This window comes from Pipistrellus kuhlii, unplaced genomic scaffold (assembly GCF_014108245.1).
Source record: "Pipistrellus kuhlii isolate mPipKuh1 unplaced genomic scaffold, mPipKuh1.p scaffold_m20_p_3, whole genome shotgun sequence".
Taxonomy (NCBI): domain Eukaryota; kingdom Metazoa; phylum Chordata; class Mammalia; order Chiroptera; family Vespertilionidae; genus Pipistrellus; species Pipistrellus kuhlii.
The window spans coordinates 23,219,368-23,239,230 of record NW_023425529.1 but is presented as its reverse complement, the minus strand read 5'-3'; the positions used below and the strand labels follow the sequence as shown (position 1 = coordinate 23,239,230).

The following is a 19,863-nucleotide window of genomic DNA, read 5'->3' as shown; positions in this document are numbered from 1 at the left end:
TCTCATAGCAAGGATTAATTTTATCAAAATACCCCTTCCAAATTTTAAAATTTCTTTTTTCCTAATTACAAAATACTACATAAAGAAACCTTATAAGTTTCTATTTATTCCTCTTTAAACAACTTGAAGCTGATTGCTTTTTCCCCTCTATACCCTGAAATCTTACTATTGTCTATTGGCATAAATTAAAAAGGAAAAAAAAGAGAGAGAGGGGTTTCATATTAAGAAATACATTGGAAGGGTGAAGCTGCAGTAACCATATTTCTCCTTGAAATTTGAGACTCAGAAACATGGGGTGGATGCTCATATACATCTCTGTCAACAAATTCATTGAGGTAACCATTCTCTTTTCATGAGTGAATCAACATATCCCCCTTGGTTTTTATAGAAGAAATGCAAGGAAATAAAGATTCAGGTATTAATGGAAAAAGCAAAACTGATTCAACTAAGTCAATTTATAGGAATGTTTACTCCTCTTTTAAAAACTTTGTTTTCTTTTTTGTTGTTTTTAAAATTCTCACTAGAGGATATTTTTCCATTGATCTTTTAGTGAGAGTGGGAGAGAGAGAGGGAAAGACAGAGAGAAACATTGATGTGAAAGAAACACATTGATTAGTTGCCTCCTGCATGCACCCTGACCAGGGCCTTGGTTGCCTCCTACACATGCCTTGACTGGAATCAAACCCAGGACTGGTTTGAGCTAAAAACTTCCTTCATAAAGTGAGATTATTTTTGTAGGTCCTAGGAGAAGGTAGATTTTATGTACATAAAAAAAGAGTATGAAGAGCTTGGCTTCTGTTAAGTTTTTAACTACCTGTCCAATATAATAAAGAAGTAATATGCAAATTGACCCTTGCATCTTCTCATCACATGATGGCTGCCCACCACATCATCACAAGATGGCTGCCACAAGATGGCCACCCTCATGTTATTATAAGATGGCTGGCAGGGAAGGGCAGTTGGGGGCAACCAGGTCTGCAGGGGAGGGCAGTTAGGGGTCATTGGGCTGGCAGGAGAGAGCAATTGGGGGCTATCGGGCCAGCAAAGAAGCAGTTAGTTGTCAATCAGGCTGGCTGGGGAGCAGTTAAGTGACAGCAGTCCCGAATTGTGAGAGGGATGTCAAGTGGCATCATTCCTCAACTGGCAGTCAGAAATCCCTCAAGGGGCCCCAGATTAGAGAGGGTGCAAGCTGGGATGAGGGACACCTCCTACAGTGCACAAATTTCTTTCACCTGGCCTCTAGTATATATATAAAAGCATAAGCTACCAATGAACCACTTGACTGGTAGCTATGACACACACTAACCACCAAGTGGCAGATGCTCAATGCAAGAGCTGTCCCCTCATGGTCAGTGCATTCCCACAGCAGGAGCATCTCTCAGCTGACTGACTGATGGGTGCCAGACACAGGGATCATAGCTGGTGAGCGCAGCTCTCCTGCCTCTGCAGCAGCGGTGGTAGCAGGCACAGTAGGCCAGATTGAGTGGGAACACCATGGTGTTGGGCCTGGTCTCAGGTTTTTCCCCAGCAGCCTGCTGGTTCTCACACTACTGCATCCCCAGAGGGGTCTCAGATTGCAAGAGGGTGCAGACCAGGCTGAGGGACCCCGCCAGTGCACAAATCCATGCACTGGGCCTCTGGTTGGCTTAATAAGTCTTTTTGTCTAAATAGTAGCTCCAAATTGTTTTTAATGGCATATGCTCAAAACTACCGTAGGAAAATATTTTTTTAAAGTTATTATTGGATGGAGGAAGTATGAGATGGAGTTGGCCTTAGAAAAATGAGAGCAACATTTCTTTTTAAAGAATGCACACTTGTCAAAAGTCAGTATTTCTCCACAAGACAGAGCTGACCAAGAAGGAGCAGAAAACAACATGAATGATGTGAAGCTTGCTGTCCTGGGTAGTGAAGGAACGGGCAAATCTGGTGAGTGGCAGTCTTTCCTCAGGCATGGTGTAGAGTGCAGATAGAGTGAGAAATATATTGATGCATATATAAAACTTGATATAACGATATAACTACATATTGAGTCTTATTAGCAGTTTTCATTTTATAAGCAAGTTAGGCAATTCACTGTATATTGAAATAATTTATAGACAGCTTAAGAAAGATAACTGTTGAAAGTATTAGTTTGTATCTTGTTTTGCTGATGTTTAAATTCATAGGAATATAAGAATAACAGGAAACCCTCCATCACTATCCCACTTACTTCTCACTCCAACACACCTGTTCTCACACCCACCAGTGGCCAAACGAAGGACATGAAAGGATTCTTCTGCCTTAGAGTAGGGGTGCAGTGACATTCCTGAAGACCTGTGGATCATTTTCTAAATGCCTCATTACAGGGGGATGGGGGAATCTCAAAGCAAACAAACTCTGGAGGGGCATGGCTTTGTAGATACCTAGGAACTAAGCAACATTTACCCCTACTTGGTAAGCCATCTTTTATTTTTATTTATTTATTTTTTTTGTAACATTATTGTAATGAGGTTGCCAGCCATAGAGCCCCCTGAGCCTAAGGAATCATAATTAGCCAGACCCAGGCACTGTAAAGAGCTAAACCAACACTCTGGGTCCTTTTTCCAGTTCCTGTATTTTGAAGTCTCGCTATCCTTAAGAAACTGCAATTGTTTGATATTGTCCTTGCCATTTTGAGCCTGTAGCACTTTAGAATTACATTTAATTTGATAAAGAAAACAAAGATATGTTATAATTCTTGCATCTCAGATAGAATGAGAAATTCTTTTCTGTTACGGAAGGTAGGTTGCTTTCTGTGTTTGCGTTTGTGAATTAATTACACAATGATCTGAGTGGATAACATTCTAAGATCACTTTCTTTCTACCGTCCTAATCTTTATTGTTGTTCATTGGAAATCTTGCTGACTTTTATTTAGACCAGAATTCAGTAAAGTTTTATGATCTTCCTAATGCTTGGTCATTTTTGAGCTGAAAGATAAACCTCTATGTACATAATTAAATTATCTGTATCCTAAAATAGAAAGGTCCATCAATCCAGGTTCTTTGTTTTTCAGCCCTTACAGTGAGGTTTCTCACCAAGAGATTCATTGGAGAATATGCTTCTAATTTTGGTAAGTATCTACTTTAGCATTTTTCACCCTAAAATGTCATATTATAATTAAACAATAATTCAGATCAGAAAATGATTTTAATGGAAACTTACATTTTTACACTTTAAAGCAACTTATTTTCCCCCTCACAGATTTTGGTTACAAATGCCAAAATAAGTGCTCGAACTGATAAAACTCATCTAATTTCATGTTAACTGAGATAGGTTAGATGTTAGAAGGTCACTTGGTTTCAGTTTAAAACTAGCAAAACTGAGATCCACCCCCTTAAAAAAAACATATTGTAGAGCAAGTATGAATGTTTTTGTATGCTATGAAACAGTTTTGAAATTAAATCAGCATCTGTTGAAAGATAAGGGCAAATTAATTATAAAAGCACAAGTAACTTCAAAATAAGCTTTATTTTTATTGCAAAACTGTGTGAAAATATCAGAAAAATTATGTCTTGATTAAAGATCACATCTAATTATCTAGGTTGCTTATGTAAGTTCCAGAGAAATTTTATAAAACAGATGCCAGGGTAACATGATATAATTTTATTATTTTGATCAGGACTAACATGACATATGGGAAATATCATGGAGAGGAACTAATAAAATGGGGAATGTTGCCAGAGGTTTGAGTATATTTTTGGCTCACCAATTAATCAACATAATTGTACTAATATCTCACCTGATTGAAGGTATGGGGGAAATGTGTTGGCTTTTAATTTAAAAAGAATGACAGATTTATAAGGAATGTGAAAATTGGGGAAAAGAAAATAATTATTATGTTCAATAATACTTATTTAGAGTAAAAGGAAATTATGATAACAAGTGTTTTCTATGAGAAATAAATATAAACAAAAATCTTTAGCATTCAGTTATGGGATATAGAAAATAACTTTAGAAAGTATTGATTGCATTGTGCTGTTTTCTACATATATCCAATATAGTATTTCTGTACATATGACACTGTGAGAATCTTAGGACAAGATTCTAGAAAGAAGAAATATATAGAAACAGACATTCTCATTGTTTTATTTCTCAGGTCAGCAATCTCAGTCAATAAGGTCAACATAACACATAAGCTAGCAGTCAGACATGAGAGAATGTTCCAGAACTACAAAGCCAAACATAAATAAAACAATGCCCCGAAACAATAGCAGCAATAATAAAAAAAAATACCACCTTAATCTTTTATAGGATATAGTTTATTAACAAGGTATACACATTTCTGGTTGTTATGTCCCTACTAAGAAGACGGGACCTAGAGACATTTTGAAAAGATCAGTGAATGTGCAAAAAGTGACCACTGTATGAAAAAAATGATTCCATCCTGTAAATAAAGATTAAAAAGGTTTCGAGTGTCCAGAGAAGCACATGTCATGCTCTGCCAAAGCATTTGTCACTTGGTATTCACAGAGTTTGCTGTGTTGGTGCCTTTCTTCCCCTGTCTGGCCCTGAGAGACAAAATCCCAGTGGATAGAATAGAGTGGATGCTGGCTTTACCCAATGGCATGCTGCTCTGAGGTGCTCCAGAACCACCTTCTGAGACACTGTTCAAGAAAACCCGACACCCAATCTTACTTACTGAGCGAGCTTGTTGCAGGGGTTGTAGTTTCTTAGTGATTCGTATCTGAGCGAGGAGCTTAGGGGGGACCCAAACCTTGCTGGAGGCTTAGCCACATAATTTCCTTTTAGGCCAACAGTACTTAGGTCTTCTGTGCCCTAAGACCTTGACTCTGCTCTTGGAACATTGAGGGGAAAGAGTGATTCTTACCCAGAAGTCCTGAGTCTCAATCCACTGAGAAACAAAAGTAAAATCACCCGGAATCCCATCACCCGGGGATAATCACATGCAAGGTGCAGTATCGGTGTATTTGCCTGTAGTATTTTCCTGTGCATGTTGAAATAGTTTCTGTCTTGTTTTCATTATCTCACAAGAAATGTCTGTTGCCCGTAAACGGCTGCATAATGTTTTACCTGTTTAGGTTCCATCACGTGCTTAAGCATTGCCTATTCCATGGGTATTTAGGCTCTTTCTATTTTAAAAAAGCATACATAATACTGTGATGGATATCTATCCTTATAAAATGTATTTATTTGAATGACTTATTAGGATCATTATCCATAGAAGTAGAATTATAAAACCAAATTATATAAACAATAGATATTTTAATATCTTGTTGTTTAAAAATGAAATTCCCAATCTTAACGATTTGGTAATGCACTTTCAAGTTTTTCTGGTGACATACAAACACACATATGTAATTAAAAACAGGATCACACAAACTTGTGCTTTTAAACTTCATCATGGAAAATTGTTTTCATATCTGTCTTAAGATAACACAACTCATTTCTACAACTGCATAAGTATTCATTAGGTATGCACAATAATGTATTTTACTCAGATGTGTACTCATAGATGGTGCAGTAATTCCTAATGTTTATGTTGACAATGTTGTCATAAATTTACTAGTACTCATACATTTTCAATTTTACACTGTTTCTTGAATTCCTATAAAATAAGTTCAAAGAGGAGAATTGTGTCAAAAGATTGAACATTTTAATTTGTGAGGATACCCTAAATTATTCTCTAAAGAGCTTTTTCCAATAAAATATTTCCCTAAAAAAAAAGACTAAAAAGGTTTTGGTTTATCCAAAGGAGAAATATTAAAATTCTAAAAAGATAGGAGTTGATGTCTCCTGATGGCTGTTGTTGAGTTTTGAGATGGACTTAAAAAAGATTGTCTAGAAGGAAATTTTATGGTTCACAGTAGTAAACTTAAGTGAAGTTTAGAAGGCATTGTCTGAAAACATATTTTAAGGTTTCATGAAACTATATTAATTTCATTAAATGTAACATAAGGATTTTAAAACTCATCCCTAACTTTCTGAGGTTGGCTTCCCAAATTTCTGCTACAACTCTGCTGTGAGTTAGAGAGTTTGCTAGAATAGGTCATGATTTTGTGTCAGTGTTCCATTTTGGAGAGAAGTGGGTATTTATTAAAACACTGAAAGAACAGTTACAGAAATAAAATCCATCATTCATTCAAGAAAAATTTATTGCACACCTACCATGTCCCAGGCACTTTTCGAAGTAGGGGGTTATAGCAACGAACAGCAACAAAAATGAAACAAATATCCAAACTCTCCTAAGACTTACATTCTGGAGGGAAGGGTTACTCAATTAAAAACATTAAATATAAATTATGATGTAAAACAAAGCATGAGAGAGTGGTCCTATATGTTATGTGGTAATTTATAATAGGGTGATCAGGTTATACCTAACTGAGGAGATATTCGTAAAGAGCATCATGGTGGTAAAAACTGAACCATGAAGATATTTGAGGGATTACATTCCAGCAGAAGAAACAATCATCAAAGTTCTGAGGCAGGAAAGTTCTGGAAAATGTGAGGGATAGAATTGTAGCATGTAGTAGCTAAAGTGGAAAGAATTTTAGAGGCAAGAGCCAGGGATTTATATTGATGTCATCAAAGTAATAGAAGACTAAATAATCAGCTGCATTCTCAGGCATTTTAAAGGTTTTGGTTTATCCAAGTGAGATGAGGAGCCATTGGAGCACTTAGATCAGAAAAGTAACTTGATGTGGTTACAAGGCTCACTCACATTTGCTTCTGTGTTGAGAATAGAGTAGGCACAAGAAAGGAATAATGTGAGGGATGAAGCAGAGGGATGAGTTAGAAGGGTTAATAATAATATAGGCAATCAATGATGGCTTGGGCCAGTGTATTAGCAATGGTGGTGATGAGAGGCTGATAAATTCAAAATATACTTTAACGGTAGAGTGAAAAGGGATTTTTAAAAAAGATATATTTTATTGATTTTTTACAGAGAGGAAGGGAGAGGGATAGATAGCTAGAAACATTGATGAGAGAGAAACATCGACCAGCTGCCTCCTGCACACCCCGCACTGGGGATGTGCCCGCAACCAATGTACATACCCTTGACCTGAATGGAACCTGGGACCTTTCAGTCCGCAGGCCGACGCTCTATCCACTGAGCCAAACCGGTTTTGGCAAAAAGGGATTTTTAATAGAATAAATATGAGATATAAGAGAAATAAAGAATCAAGGATGATGTTAAAGCTCTTAATCTGAGAAACTAGAGTTAAGGACATGCCATTTAATGGAGTGGAAAATTGTGAAAGATGCAGTCTTAGCAGGGAGATGTCCATTGTGTATGTAAGTGAAGATGTCCAATTGTAGTAGTTGTTCCTATCTGGCATTCAGGAAAGAGGTCTAGGCTATAGTTATAAATTAGATTCATTAGCAGCAATTGTTACACAAAGGCTGTATGGATGCGATTATCAAGGAAGTGAGGCTAGGTAGAGATGAGATCCATAAATTAGGTTCACGCTTGGAGTGTGGGAAGATAGGTATGGCAGGTCAAATAAAACAAAAAGAATAATATGGAGCAATAGGGAATAAAGCAAACAAAAGAGTGTGCTGCCTTGAAAGACATGTTAGGCAAACCTTTTAAGAAGGCAAAAGTAATTAGCTTACTTATGCTACTGATAAAACAATTAAAATTAAGGCACAGAAACTGACCATTGTGTCCAAAACCATGACCTTGCTAAGAACAGTTTGAGTTAAGTAATTGAAGTTAAAACTTGATTGGAATAATTTGAAGAGCATGGGAGGAGAGAGATTGAATGCAGGAGGTATAGGTGCTTACCAAAAGGTCAGCAGAGAAATGGGGCAGCAGTCGAAAGACTGTGAGATCTAAAAGATTGTCAAGTTAGGAAAAATACAGTTGTAATGATACATACAGGAAAGAGGAAAAAATTATGATGCCTAAGAGAGATGTAGAACTTGTGAGGCCATGTCTTTCACTAGGTCAGATGAAATGCTGACTTGTTCATAGTGAATGGATTGGCTTTAGATAGAAACACAGACAATTCATCCATAATAATAGGATGGAGCATATAAGCACAAAAGCATGCAGCTGAATAGGTGTGGTGAATTTCACTTGTGAGAAACATATATGAAAAAAATACATGTTTTTTGACCACTAGCAATAAATGAGAGCCACTGTAAAACTCCATTAAAATATGACAGCTTGAATTTGCAACACTGTAATCCAAATATATGTCCATTTTTTTATTTTTTTATTCTGGAGTATTTCCATACTGACAATGAACATATGCCTATTTTGCAGAATCCATCTACAATAAGCATTTGTGTTTGGAAGGGAAGCAACTGAATCTAGAAATATATGACCCGTGTTCTCAAGTAAGTAAACAACATACTCTTTTTTTTTTTTTCCAATCATTATTTGAAGAGGATTAGATAAGGGTCAGTGTAAAATTCCAATCTTAAAACTTAATTTTATTTTCTTATTTTAATTATTGAAAATTGAAGAGATTCTTTTTAGTGTTATAGATTTCATTATCTAACTTCTCTGTAAAATATGACTGAACTGTCATATTATAAATATCTTTAAAATACAAATATTAGGTTGGATTTATAATATATTAGAGGCCTGGTGCACAAATTCATGCACCAGTGGGGTCCCTTGGCCTGGCCTGTGGGATCAGGATGAAACAGGCTCTCCAACATCCCCTGGATTGTGAGAGGTCCTGGATTGTGAGAGGTCCTGGATTGTGAGAGGTCCTGGATTGTGAGAGGGCACAGGCCAGTCAGAAGGACTCTACTAGTGCACGATCAGAGCCAGGGAGGGACTAGGAAGGTCAGGCAACCAGGGAGGGACCAAGGAAGGCCTCTAGGGCATGTCTGGCCCATCTTGTTCAGTCCTGGTTAGCTGGACCCCAGCAGCAAGCTAACCTATCAGTCAACTGTCTGCCCCCTGGTGGTCAGAGTGGCCTTAGCATATCATTAGCATATTATACTTTGGTTGATTGAATGGATGACCAGGCACTTAGCATATTAGGCTTTTATTATATAGGATTTCTATCAGGTCACAAGTAGCTGTTAGAAGTTAATAATGGGCTATCATTCAAGTTTATATGTTCACTGTTTCTTTTGTGTCTAACCACTGTTGATCAAGCATGAAATAGATTTTGAATATAAATTTTTTTGTTTAATCAAATACCAAAAAAAGTGAAAATAGTATTATATAAATAATAACTGTTCAAGATTTCAAAACAACTCCATGGGATAGATTCTTTTACTTGATGAAAATCTACCTTAAGTCATTTGAGCTAAACTTTATCTTTTTTTTACTGATTTAAATATAGCACCAAAAATCAATAGATACTCTATTAATATAGATAGAAAATATTATATCTTTTCAAATAATATATGTGGATATTAATTCAAAAGACAACTAGAGTTTATCACTTTTTCAAAGAAAACTGAGATATTTTCTTAGAGAAAAGTTGTAAAATGAGATAGAAATGACTTTATGATAGTTTATGTTTTAAGCACTTTTAACCAAAGAGAATGATGAGGAAATAAGCTACATTTTAGAAAATATCAGTGTTTGGCTTATTGAATTCTCTTCTAAATGAAATGTGTCTTCATTAATTAATTCTAACGTGTAAATACAGGTGTCAGATTCCACCACTTTCAATGTGTCTGGTTTGTTTGCAGCCACAGAAAGCAAAATTTTCCCTCACCAGTGAGCTGCATTGGGCAGATGGATTTGTTGTTGTGTATGACATCAGTGACAGGTCTTCATTTGCTTTTGCAAAAGCACTGATTTACAGAATTCGGGAGCCACAAACTAGTCATTGTAAAAGGTAAGATATTTCTCATTCCTCTCTCCTTTCTTTTTAGTAAATCACCACAGAGCTGTAAGCATCATTAGAAAGAGTTTAATACAGCCTTCCAATTATGAAATTTAACAGCCCTGAACAATTCACATTCCATTCCACAGGAGTTATACATGTAGTAAAAGGACTAAGATGAGAATACTTCATATCCTGGCTGACATAAACAGTTACTTGCCCCGAGTAAATGGCTATTTTACAAGACAGCTTCTATTGTTAACATGACACTCACTTGCGAAATAATGGTCCTTTGTACACAAGATAGTTCGCTTTCCAACCTTTTCTTTCATTCCCACAAAAATGTTAAGGATACTAAATAAATCCAGATTTATTACATTTGTCATCCAATTTCTAGTCATTTGGTTGTTCAATGTATCAAAGCAAAATAGACAGCGTAATGAAACCTATACAAATTCTAAGTATGAGAATACAATTTTTCTTCATTTCACCTCCTAAAGTAAATAGCTAACCAACAATTGTCAATTAATTGTCTTGACAAAAATAACTATGAAGAAAGACATAACTGTGCCTTCTTGCATTAGTAGATATTAGTTTAAACATATAACTTACCTACTTTTTGTTTTTTTGTTTAATAGCCTTTCCCATTTAAAATGTTTCTTTTTATTGAAAATGCTGATGTAAGGGCTTCTGTGTGTTCTTAAACCAAATTTGCCCTTTGACTAAAATAACATTCAAAACTGAGAAGCAAAAAAAGCACAATATTAGTGATTTTTATAACTATTTTAAATGCCCACTATCAAGAAACCATCAGATAATAATTAATAAAAGATATTTCCCTGGAGTCAGTTGACCATATCTGATTGACCTTAAGTAAATCCTTTAATCTCTAAGACCTAATTTTTCTGATTATAGAACTGCTAGGAGCATGTTAGGAGAGAATTATGTGATGTTACAAGGGTATCCCACAGCTCTGATTTCCAATAATATTACTGTGTGGTTTCTTTAAACATCATTGTTTCAAGCATTAAATGTTTTATAAGGGACAGAGATAACAATCCTTTGATATTCCTCCAAATAAAAGTAAGAACTCAAGAATACAAAAGAAAAACACAAACAACTGTCTTTAACATTTCCAGACTATCTTCTTAATGTCCTGATTAAATAATTTGTATTTTCAATCTGTATAGACTAGAAAAGCAACATAATATTGTTTTATTAAAATTACTTCTCATATTTGTGATCTACCTTCAAAATATTTTACAATTTCCCATTAATTCTTTACAATAGTTTTCTGAACTATGTAGAAAAAGTTATTATTAATATCCTCAAAAATCCAACATATACAGTGCTTTTTTTCTTCATGGTTCACACTGTCATATGAATGAAAGAAACTCTTAGTGGGATATGAGGACAATATATTTTCAGAAAGAGTTGATTACTGCATTTACTCAATTATTTCCTGTAGTAGATATCTTGGCAGAGTTTCTCACCATTTATGAACTAGTAATCTTACCATGTTCTTTAAACAAAACTCTGTTTTAATAATGTTTTGTTGTAACAAATGAGGATACACTGATATTTGCCAAAGACATTACCTTAACAAGGAAACATATTTCTTAAATAAACAGAAAAATTGTACAAGGTCATGAGATCGTGAAATTTTTTCTTTATTATGCGATAAAGAATATTAACAAAGAATAAACAGCAATGAGTATGGAGTAATATTATATCTTATTATATATCTAAATTGTCCAATTGCAGTTACTATTTAATAAAAAGTTAATCTTCTGCCAAAACCGGTTTGGCTCAGTGGATAGAGCATCAGCCTGCGGACTGAAAGGTCCCGGGTTCAATTCTGGTCAAGGGCACGTACCTTGGTTGCAGGCACATTTCCAGTGGGGGGTGTGCAAGAGGCAGCTGATCGATGTTTCTGTCTCATCGACATTTCTCACTCTCTATCCCTCTCAATTCCCCTCTGTGTAAAATTAATAAAATATATTTTAAATAAATAAATAAATAAATAAAAAGTTAATCTTCTTTCAATTGATAAAAAAAAGAAAGACAATATTTATTAAGCATATTTTATTGCTTGACACTGTGCTAGGTATTTTTATAAGCATAATTTCAATGAGAATTCTGTGTGACCATGACTATTTCACCATTTTTCACATACAAGGAAAATGAAAATTGGAAAAATAGCAATTATGCCTCATTAGTAAACAGAACCATAATTCAAGAATAAGTTTGTGTCACTTCAAATCATATGTTTTAAGAGCCTTGTTTGCTTCTGTGCCACTTACTACATTCTACCTGAAATAATTGTAATGCATACATGGAGACATGACCATTAATAACACATACTATTTTTTTTTCTGTTTTGGTTCTTAATTCTTTTTTACATAAATCTACTCAATTAAAAATAATTTTTACAAACAATCTTGCCAAAGAATTGTGTATCTGTATTTCAGAGTTGTGGAATCAGCAGTGCTTTTGGTTGGTAACAAGCAAGATCTCTGTCATGTGCGAGAGGTTGGCTGGAAAGAAGGGCAAAAACTGGCACTGGATAACCGGTGCCAATTCTGTGAACTGTCGGCTGCAGAGCAGTCTCTGGAGGTAGAAATGATGTTTATCAGAATCATCAAGGACGTCCTGACAAACTTCAAACTCAAAGAAAAGAGAAGATCCAGTGGATCTAGATCAATGGCCAAACTGATCAATAATGTATTTGGAAAGAGAAGGAAATCTGTTTAGTAGACATGTGATTTCAAGGGTTTCTTATATCAGAGAGTTCAGTTCATATGCTAATTTAACCTTTGTTTGCAATTAAAAATACTTTAGACATATAAAGTGATTGAATATGAACCACAGCTGTGTTTTTCAATAGATAGCTTGCCTTTTTGGGTGTTTGTGTTTTGTACACTCTGTTTCACACTTAAACTTCCCTTTATTTCACAGAATTGCCCTCACTATAAATTATTGGTTGATTACTATACAGTTTGATTTGCAAATGAACATTGATTCTGTAACTTTATTAACTACCATTCTACATGCACTTTTACCTTTATTTTATGTATTTCTTTAGAATAAACATATAGTTATATTCATGTATTTCATATTTTGTAGGGCTTAACATATACTTGTGAAACTTCATGACCTATTTAATAGAAATACATGAATTTAATTTTTAAAATGTCTTCATTTTAATAATCTATTGAATGACTTGATAATGCACACATATTACTTATAACTCGGGCTTTAAGAAGTTAAATGTTTTGCCCATAAGTACATAGTTTGTAGTTGGTCTGATGTTAAAAAAAACCTCTGCTTTGCTTTGTATGCTAAACTAACAAGGGGGATTATAACAGAGAAATTAGTTTATACAGCTAAGATCCTTCTGGGACTAAAAAATTAGTCTTTTATAGTTCATTTAGGACTTATACATCATAAGAAAAGAAAAAAAAGTAAGAGCTAATTGGTAAATATATAACCTTTAAGGACTTATTGCCCTGAAAGAAATATTGCATTTGATACAAACATTTTAGGCCTTCCCAGATTACTTTGGATTTCCTTCAGAAGTCAACCATTTACCTCATGGACTTTATCACCGTTGCTGCTGCCTTTGCTAAGCTTGCCACCTTCTACAATTGTAAGACAGATTGTTGAAAATGAAGGTTAAGTATTAGAGAAGTTAAACTAGGAGTACAAACAATCTACTACATACTTGGTTACCGTGTCAGCATCAGTAACCTAGGGGAAAGGGTGGAATATCTGGAGTAGAGAGTGATAGGAGTGAGGGTAGGGTGGCTCATAATATTAGGCTGGGTAGGAAGGAAATCACTGACTTGGTGTTACTCACTATGAGTCACGATTCAACCCTTTAGAAGCAACACCTAGGGCTCATTTCTATAGCTTTGCTGTTCATTAGAAATCTAACCCTGATGCTATGCTGGAGTAAAAGTGGTACAGACAAAAGAACTTTGCGTGGTGATATACAAAACCATTCATAATGCTTGTGAAGGTGGAGGAGTTAGAATTGATATGGTAAGTTGGACCCAAGCACCTACCACCTGACTGGGTTCTCAGGTTGAGCTGATAATAGGGCGGCTGCCATTGAACTGCAGTCCTCAGTGTCAATGCTAATGATAGAATCCTGGAACAGCAGAGTTTGATGACAGCACTGAACCCTTGCCAATTATGCATTTGCTGTTATATCCAGGGTTGAGGCTCCATTTCTGATACTACTGACTGGTTGGACACTTAGGAGTGGCATTCTCAATGAGCTGTATTGAGGCAGAGTCCATATTGCGGACTCATGCATTGCTTCCATCCCGGCCACCAAGGCTGCTGTTACCCTGGGTCCATTACATAAGCACAACAGCGGTGAGGAAAAGAGACAGATTATTTGCAGGGTCATCCTGTCCATCTGGTGGTAATGTGACTTCTCATTGGTGGATGCTGTCTGGTGGGCATTAAGATGATACACAAAGATCTGTATATTTTATTCCATCTCTGATATATTCATCCACATGCTTTTCCTCCAGTTATTCTTGTAGCTATTTTCCAGTCTTTTCCCTTCATTGTACAAAGTAACACTCAGATATCTCTCACCAACTGGCAAAACTATGATCCCTACCTAGAAATCTGGTCCACATGACACCTTTCCCAGTATACAAGGTAGACAACAAAGTGTGCTCCTTGAAACTCTGACAAATGGGATCATTTGCTTTCACTAATGAACTTCATGGTTACCTTCATGTGGGATGCAATGAGGCACAGCTCTCCTTTGGCACTAATACATCAAGCTGAAGTGAGAAAAGTTTCTTATGAACTAAGGATGTTCAGATTAGATTGCTATGTAAATGAGAAATAAACCTCTAGTGTAAAGAGTTATTCTGGTGAATTCAGTGATATACTTTTTTTGGGTCAACTATAAGAATTTTATTAACATTGTATAATCTTTGTATGGACTACATATGTTATTTGCATATATACATGTATCCCAATTTAAGCACTTAACACTTTAAATTTTTGTTTTGTTTTATTTTATTCTTATTTTCTCCTGGATACTCTTAATTTTAGAGTCTTGGCCTTCATTCTTTAAAATTATTTTGCCATTTAAAGAATGGGGGATAGTGCTGCATTAATAACAAAACATTTACCCATACTATATGTAAGGACTCTACTGTCAATATGATATGGAAATTCTTTCAAAGCTTAGCTGTGTATACGTATCTGTGATGTGTCATAGTGCAAAATTTCTCTGTTAAAGTTATTACAAAACTTTATTATACCTTGATTTTTAGCAATACCACTTGCTTATATTATTATAAGTATTTTGTAAAACATACTAATAATAAGTGCTCTCACCAAAGCAAGAGAGGTGTGTTAATTAACTTGATTGTGGTAATCATTTCACAATGTATTCATATATCAAAACATTCTGTTGTACACTTTAAATGTATTCTAATTTTACTTGTCAATTGTACCTCATTATAGCTGGAAAATCACCATTGTTTTACAGTAAAAACAGAATTTACATTTTAAGATGTAGTTTCGTTGAGGCAACTTTAGAAATGAACTGCTGATTTTTCTGAGTGAAATTTAAAAGTAGTTGGGTAATTTCTGCTTTGGGACAGTTTCAAAACACGTTCAGACTTTATTTTTTTGACACTTTTCCCTTTAAAGATTGAGTCCAGTTCTCCTCCCTTGCTAATGGATTATCCTTATTGAGTCTATTTTAACCAATTGAATGAGGTAGAAATAATAGGTAGGACTTATGAGGCCCAGTTGGTAAAGGAGCTAGAGTCCCAATCCATTCCTCCATCAGCCTTCGGTTTGGGTTCCATGAGTCAACATATATGAATCTTGCTTCCCTGAAGGCACCAGGCTGGAGCTACGGTAAGGGGTTAGCGATCACACAACCACCTAACATATCAGCAAATATTCAGATAACTCCAGTCTCATACCTTGCACTATCACAGCAGATGCCATATGGGACAGGAGTGAGTTATCCCCACCCACTTTTACCTCATGTGAGTGTATTAAGTATCGTGTTGTTATGGGTTTGTTAAACCATCATGGTTTGGTGTTGTTACATGGCAACTTAGAACAGATAATTCATTAAAATGTTCAGTAACTCAAACGATATGAAATGCTTGGCTTTCTTACTGGGGGGAAAAAAGGGTGGAAAAAAAAAGATTCTTCTGAACAGATTCAAAATAATCTACAACATGAAGTTGTCCCAATACCAGTTTTCTGGTAAATATAATTCGCATGTAAAGCAACTTGCAAACCTAAAAATAATAAAGTGCAGTTTTCCAAAAACTGTAGTAACCACATCTACTCACTGAGAAACAAATACATCAACATTAGGCCACAGAAAGTTGCAGATTGAGGATCGCAAGTGTCTCTATAAATCTCCGAGATAGTTAAGCTGTATCACTAGGCTGGGAATTGCCTGTAATGCTTCTAGTAAAAAAGGTGCTGTCATTCATTTTGGATGAGCTTCAATGAGATAACACATAATGAGCGGCAACAGCTGAGGAAGGGAATGCCAAAGAGGAGGGGGCTTCTGAAACGGTTTTGATTTAATACAAGGCATGCACTATTAATAAAGAGGTTGAATGATACCTGTATGTTTTATAGGTTTATAAATTGGCTGTAGTAAAACATTTTACATCTTAGATCACTAGGTATTGTTTCAGCTTATTATGAGAGATATCTATCTAGAGTTGACTGAATTGTATTAATCTGAACCTAGTTTAATGATGCCTTAACGTTTTTATGGGGGAATTTAATGTTTGCAATATCCATGTTCCTTATTTGAAAGCGTGACTTATAGGTTTCTCATCTTCCTTAAATTATGAAATCCTTCGGCTAATAAAGGAAAATGATTATAGTTTGCAAAAAAGGCAAAGTCATTTAACAATCCATATAACTGTCCATTGTAGGACTTTGCATAATAATTGTAATTTAGCTATTAGGGATTCTAAAGGAAGTTATCAGTCATATTCTACAATTCTGGGGGAATCAGGCAAAGCCAAAATTATTTAATGTATTTTAAATTCTCAAAGAAAAAAATAGAAATACTGTAAATTGAAAATATACTATTCAGTGACAACATATTATCTTCCAAGCAAAGAAGCTCATCATAAATTCCAAATGTATAAACCACCAAACAGATGATTTTTCTTTTCTTTGGATAGAGATATAATTCAAGTTTATTTTTAATAATGGAAATATAAGTTCTTCTAAGGAGGGAATTAGCAGACTATGAAGTATCAGTTGCAATGTGGTATCTGCAGATTTTAGTAATCTTGGAACAACTAAGGCATAAGGAGTTAAGGAAAGAAAAAAAAAGAGCAAAATGAAGAAGATTAAGACATGAAATTGGGATTTGCCATAATATGAAAGTATGACCATGTTATTTCTGTATTTTTGGGTCATTTTAAAGGACTAAAGAGAGATATTTAACAGCTAGACACAGGAAAACATTTCAAAACACACATTAAATTAGATTAATATTGTTACCAGATATAAAGTTACTTTCCTGGTAATAAATTATTTTGGTTTTCAAAATTTGGTAGTATTTCTACATACAAACACATCTGGGGTTAAAATTCTGGGATTGGGCTGGAGGTAAAGTGTTTAATTTATTCAAACAACACTTATAAAAAATAACTATTGACTTTATCAGATTTTCATCCTATAACAAAAGAACTCTCTATATTACTCAATTTGTTATTCTCCACAACAGAAGAGGTTTTGAGAAAAATTTGTTCAAAACTAGTTTCATCACTCTAAATTACTATATTTAATAACATCCTTTTGAAACTAAACATATTTGTTTGTAGACTAAGACTTACACACATATATGCGTTTGTGTATATATGTATATAGATACACTACTAGTTATATATATTACCAGTAAGTGATATCTATTAAAGAACTTTAAGATTGTACACATATTGGCATATATATTTTTAATCATGGGGGTTAATTGAGATATCAATAGTTTCAAGGACTGAATCTGCCATTTTACATTTTTTATTAAAATTATATATTTTTTAATTTGAATAAAAATTCATAATAGCATTGAAACTTCTGAAGCTTCATATGACAGAAGTCTTGTAACAATAATTCAGTGTTCATAACTAAAATAAGACTTGAAATGATAGATAAAATCATACGTTAGGTTTGTGCTATGTTCTGGCCTAAAAATGCATAGTTTGCCAGGTGACATCTAGCTACAGTATATAGGGTTGGGAAAAAGTAGGTTACAGATATAAGTACATAAAACACAGCTTATTCTTGCATTATTATGTATTAATTATTGTATTATTTTTCATACAAACAAATGTAAACTTTGCCCCACCCTGTATTACCCTTTGCTTGAGTCCTCGCTTGTACACAAGCTTTACACAACTAGAAAACTGGCCAGCTCCCTCACGCCATGAGAGTTTCCGAAATAGCCACAGCCCTTATCTCCTATCACAAAGGACCCACTATCAACATCTTCTATCTTTCTTCAAACACTCACAGCAAGATAAATAAAAAAAGTCATAGTGACAAACAGTTCCTTAGACTGCCTAGTACTCATGGGCAGATGAGGCAGAGAATTAGTTGTTGAAAATGTTGGGCTGGGGTCTCAAGGGTGACTTAAAATCATACCTGTGTTGCGTTTGTTATAAAAACCACATAAAACAATTAATGTTATGCTATTCATCTAATACATCTTTTTCTTTTCTTTTGCTTTTTTTTAATTTCTTTATTTATTAAAGTATTACATATATGTTCTTATCCCTCCAATACCCCCTACCCCCCTCACTCATGCCCTCACCCCCCTGTTGTCTATGTCCATTGATTAGGCTTATATGCATGCATAGAAGTCCTTTGTCTGATCTCTCCATCTTATCTCACCTTCCCCTACCTTCCCTTTAAGGTTTGATGGTCTGATTGATGCTTCTCTGTCTCTGGATCTGTTTTTGTTCATCAGTTTATGTACATGCTAGAGGCCCAGTGCATGAAATTCATGGGCAGGGTGTGTGTCCCTCAGCCCAGCCTGAACCCTCTCCAATCTGGGACCCCTCAATGGCTATCCAACTGCCCACTGGGATCAGGGCTAAACCAGCAGTTGGACATTCCTCTCACAATCCAGAACTGCTAGCTCCCAACAGCTTGCCTGCCTGTCTGCCTGATTGCTTCTAACAACTCCTCTGCCAGCCAGGTGAAGGCCTAACTGCTTCCCTGTAAGCCTGATTGCCCCTAATTGCCCTCCCTGGAGCCTGGTCATCCCTAACTGCCCTCTCCTGCTGGCCTGGTTGACCCTAACTATCTTCTCCTGAAGGCCTGGTCACCCCTAATTGCCTCCCTTGCCAGCCTGGTCACTCCAACTGCCCTCCCCTGTAGGCCTGGTCATCACTAACTGCTCTCTCCTGCTGACATGGTGCCCACCAACTTCCCTCCCCTGCAGGACTCCCCCCACTACCATACCCTGCAAGCCTGGTAACCTCCAACATCCCTCCCCTGCAGGCCTGGGTTCCCCACAACTGTCCTCCCCTGTAGACCTGTTGGCCCCTCCCCCCAAATACTATCCCCTGCAAGCCTGGTCATCTCCAACTGCCCTCCCCTGCAGGCCTGGTCACCCCCAACTGCCCTCCCCTGCAGGCCTAGTCACCCCCAACTGTCCTCCCTTGCTAGCCTGGTCCCCCACAACTTCCCTCCCTTGTAGGCTTGGTCACCCCCAATTGCCCTCCCTTGCAGACCTGGTGCTCCCAACTGCCCTCCTTTGCTGGCCATCTTGTGGTGGCCATCTTGTGTACACATGGGGATGGCCATCTTTGACCACATGGGGGCTGCCATATTGTGTGTTGGAGTAATAGTCAATTTGCATATTACCTCTTTATTATATAGGATACTTTCTAGAGAGAATGGCATGTTTGGGAACCACCTTCCATCACAATAAAGCAAAAACTAAATCAATTTCAATTACGCATAGGAATTATGCTGCGATAGACACAACAACCAGACTTCCGGCATGAGATCTGAGAGAACTAAAATATACCCTTTCAAAATAATGAT

General features: G+C 36.0%; 1 protein-coding gene across 1 annotated transcript; it reads left to right on the top strand.

The window, feature by feature from the left end:
• The first annotated feature begins 1,777 nt into the window (after window positions 1-1,777).
• RERGL (RERG like) lies at window positions 1,778-13,861 on the top strand. The gene is made up of 5 exons (XM_036458686.2): window positions 1,778-1,926; window positions 3,033-3,089; window positions 8,250-8,323; window positions 9,644-9,792; window positions 12,252-13,861. The coding sequence occupies exons 1-5, from the start codon at window positions 1,875-1,877 to the stop codon at window positions 12,532-12,534; spliced, it is 615 nt and encodes a 204-aa protein (XP_036314579.1). The 5' UTR covers window positions 1,778-1,874; the 3' UTR covers window positions 12,535-13,861.
• The last annotated feature ends 6,002 nt before the right edge of the window (window positions 13,862-19,863 follow it).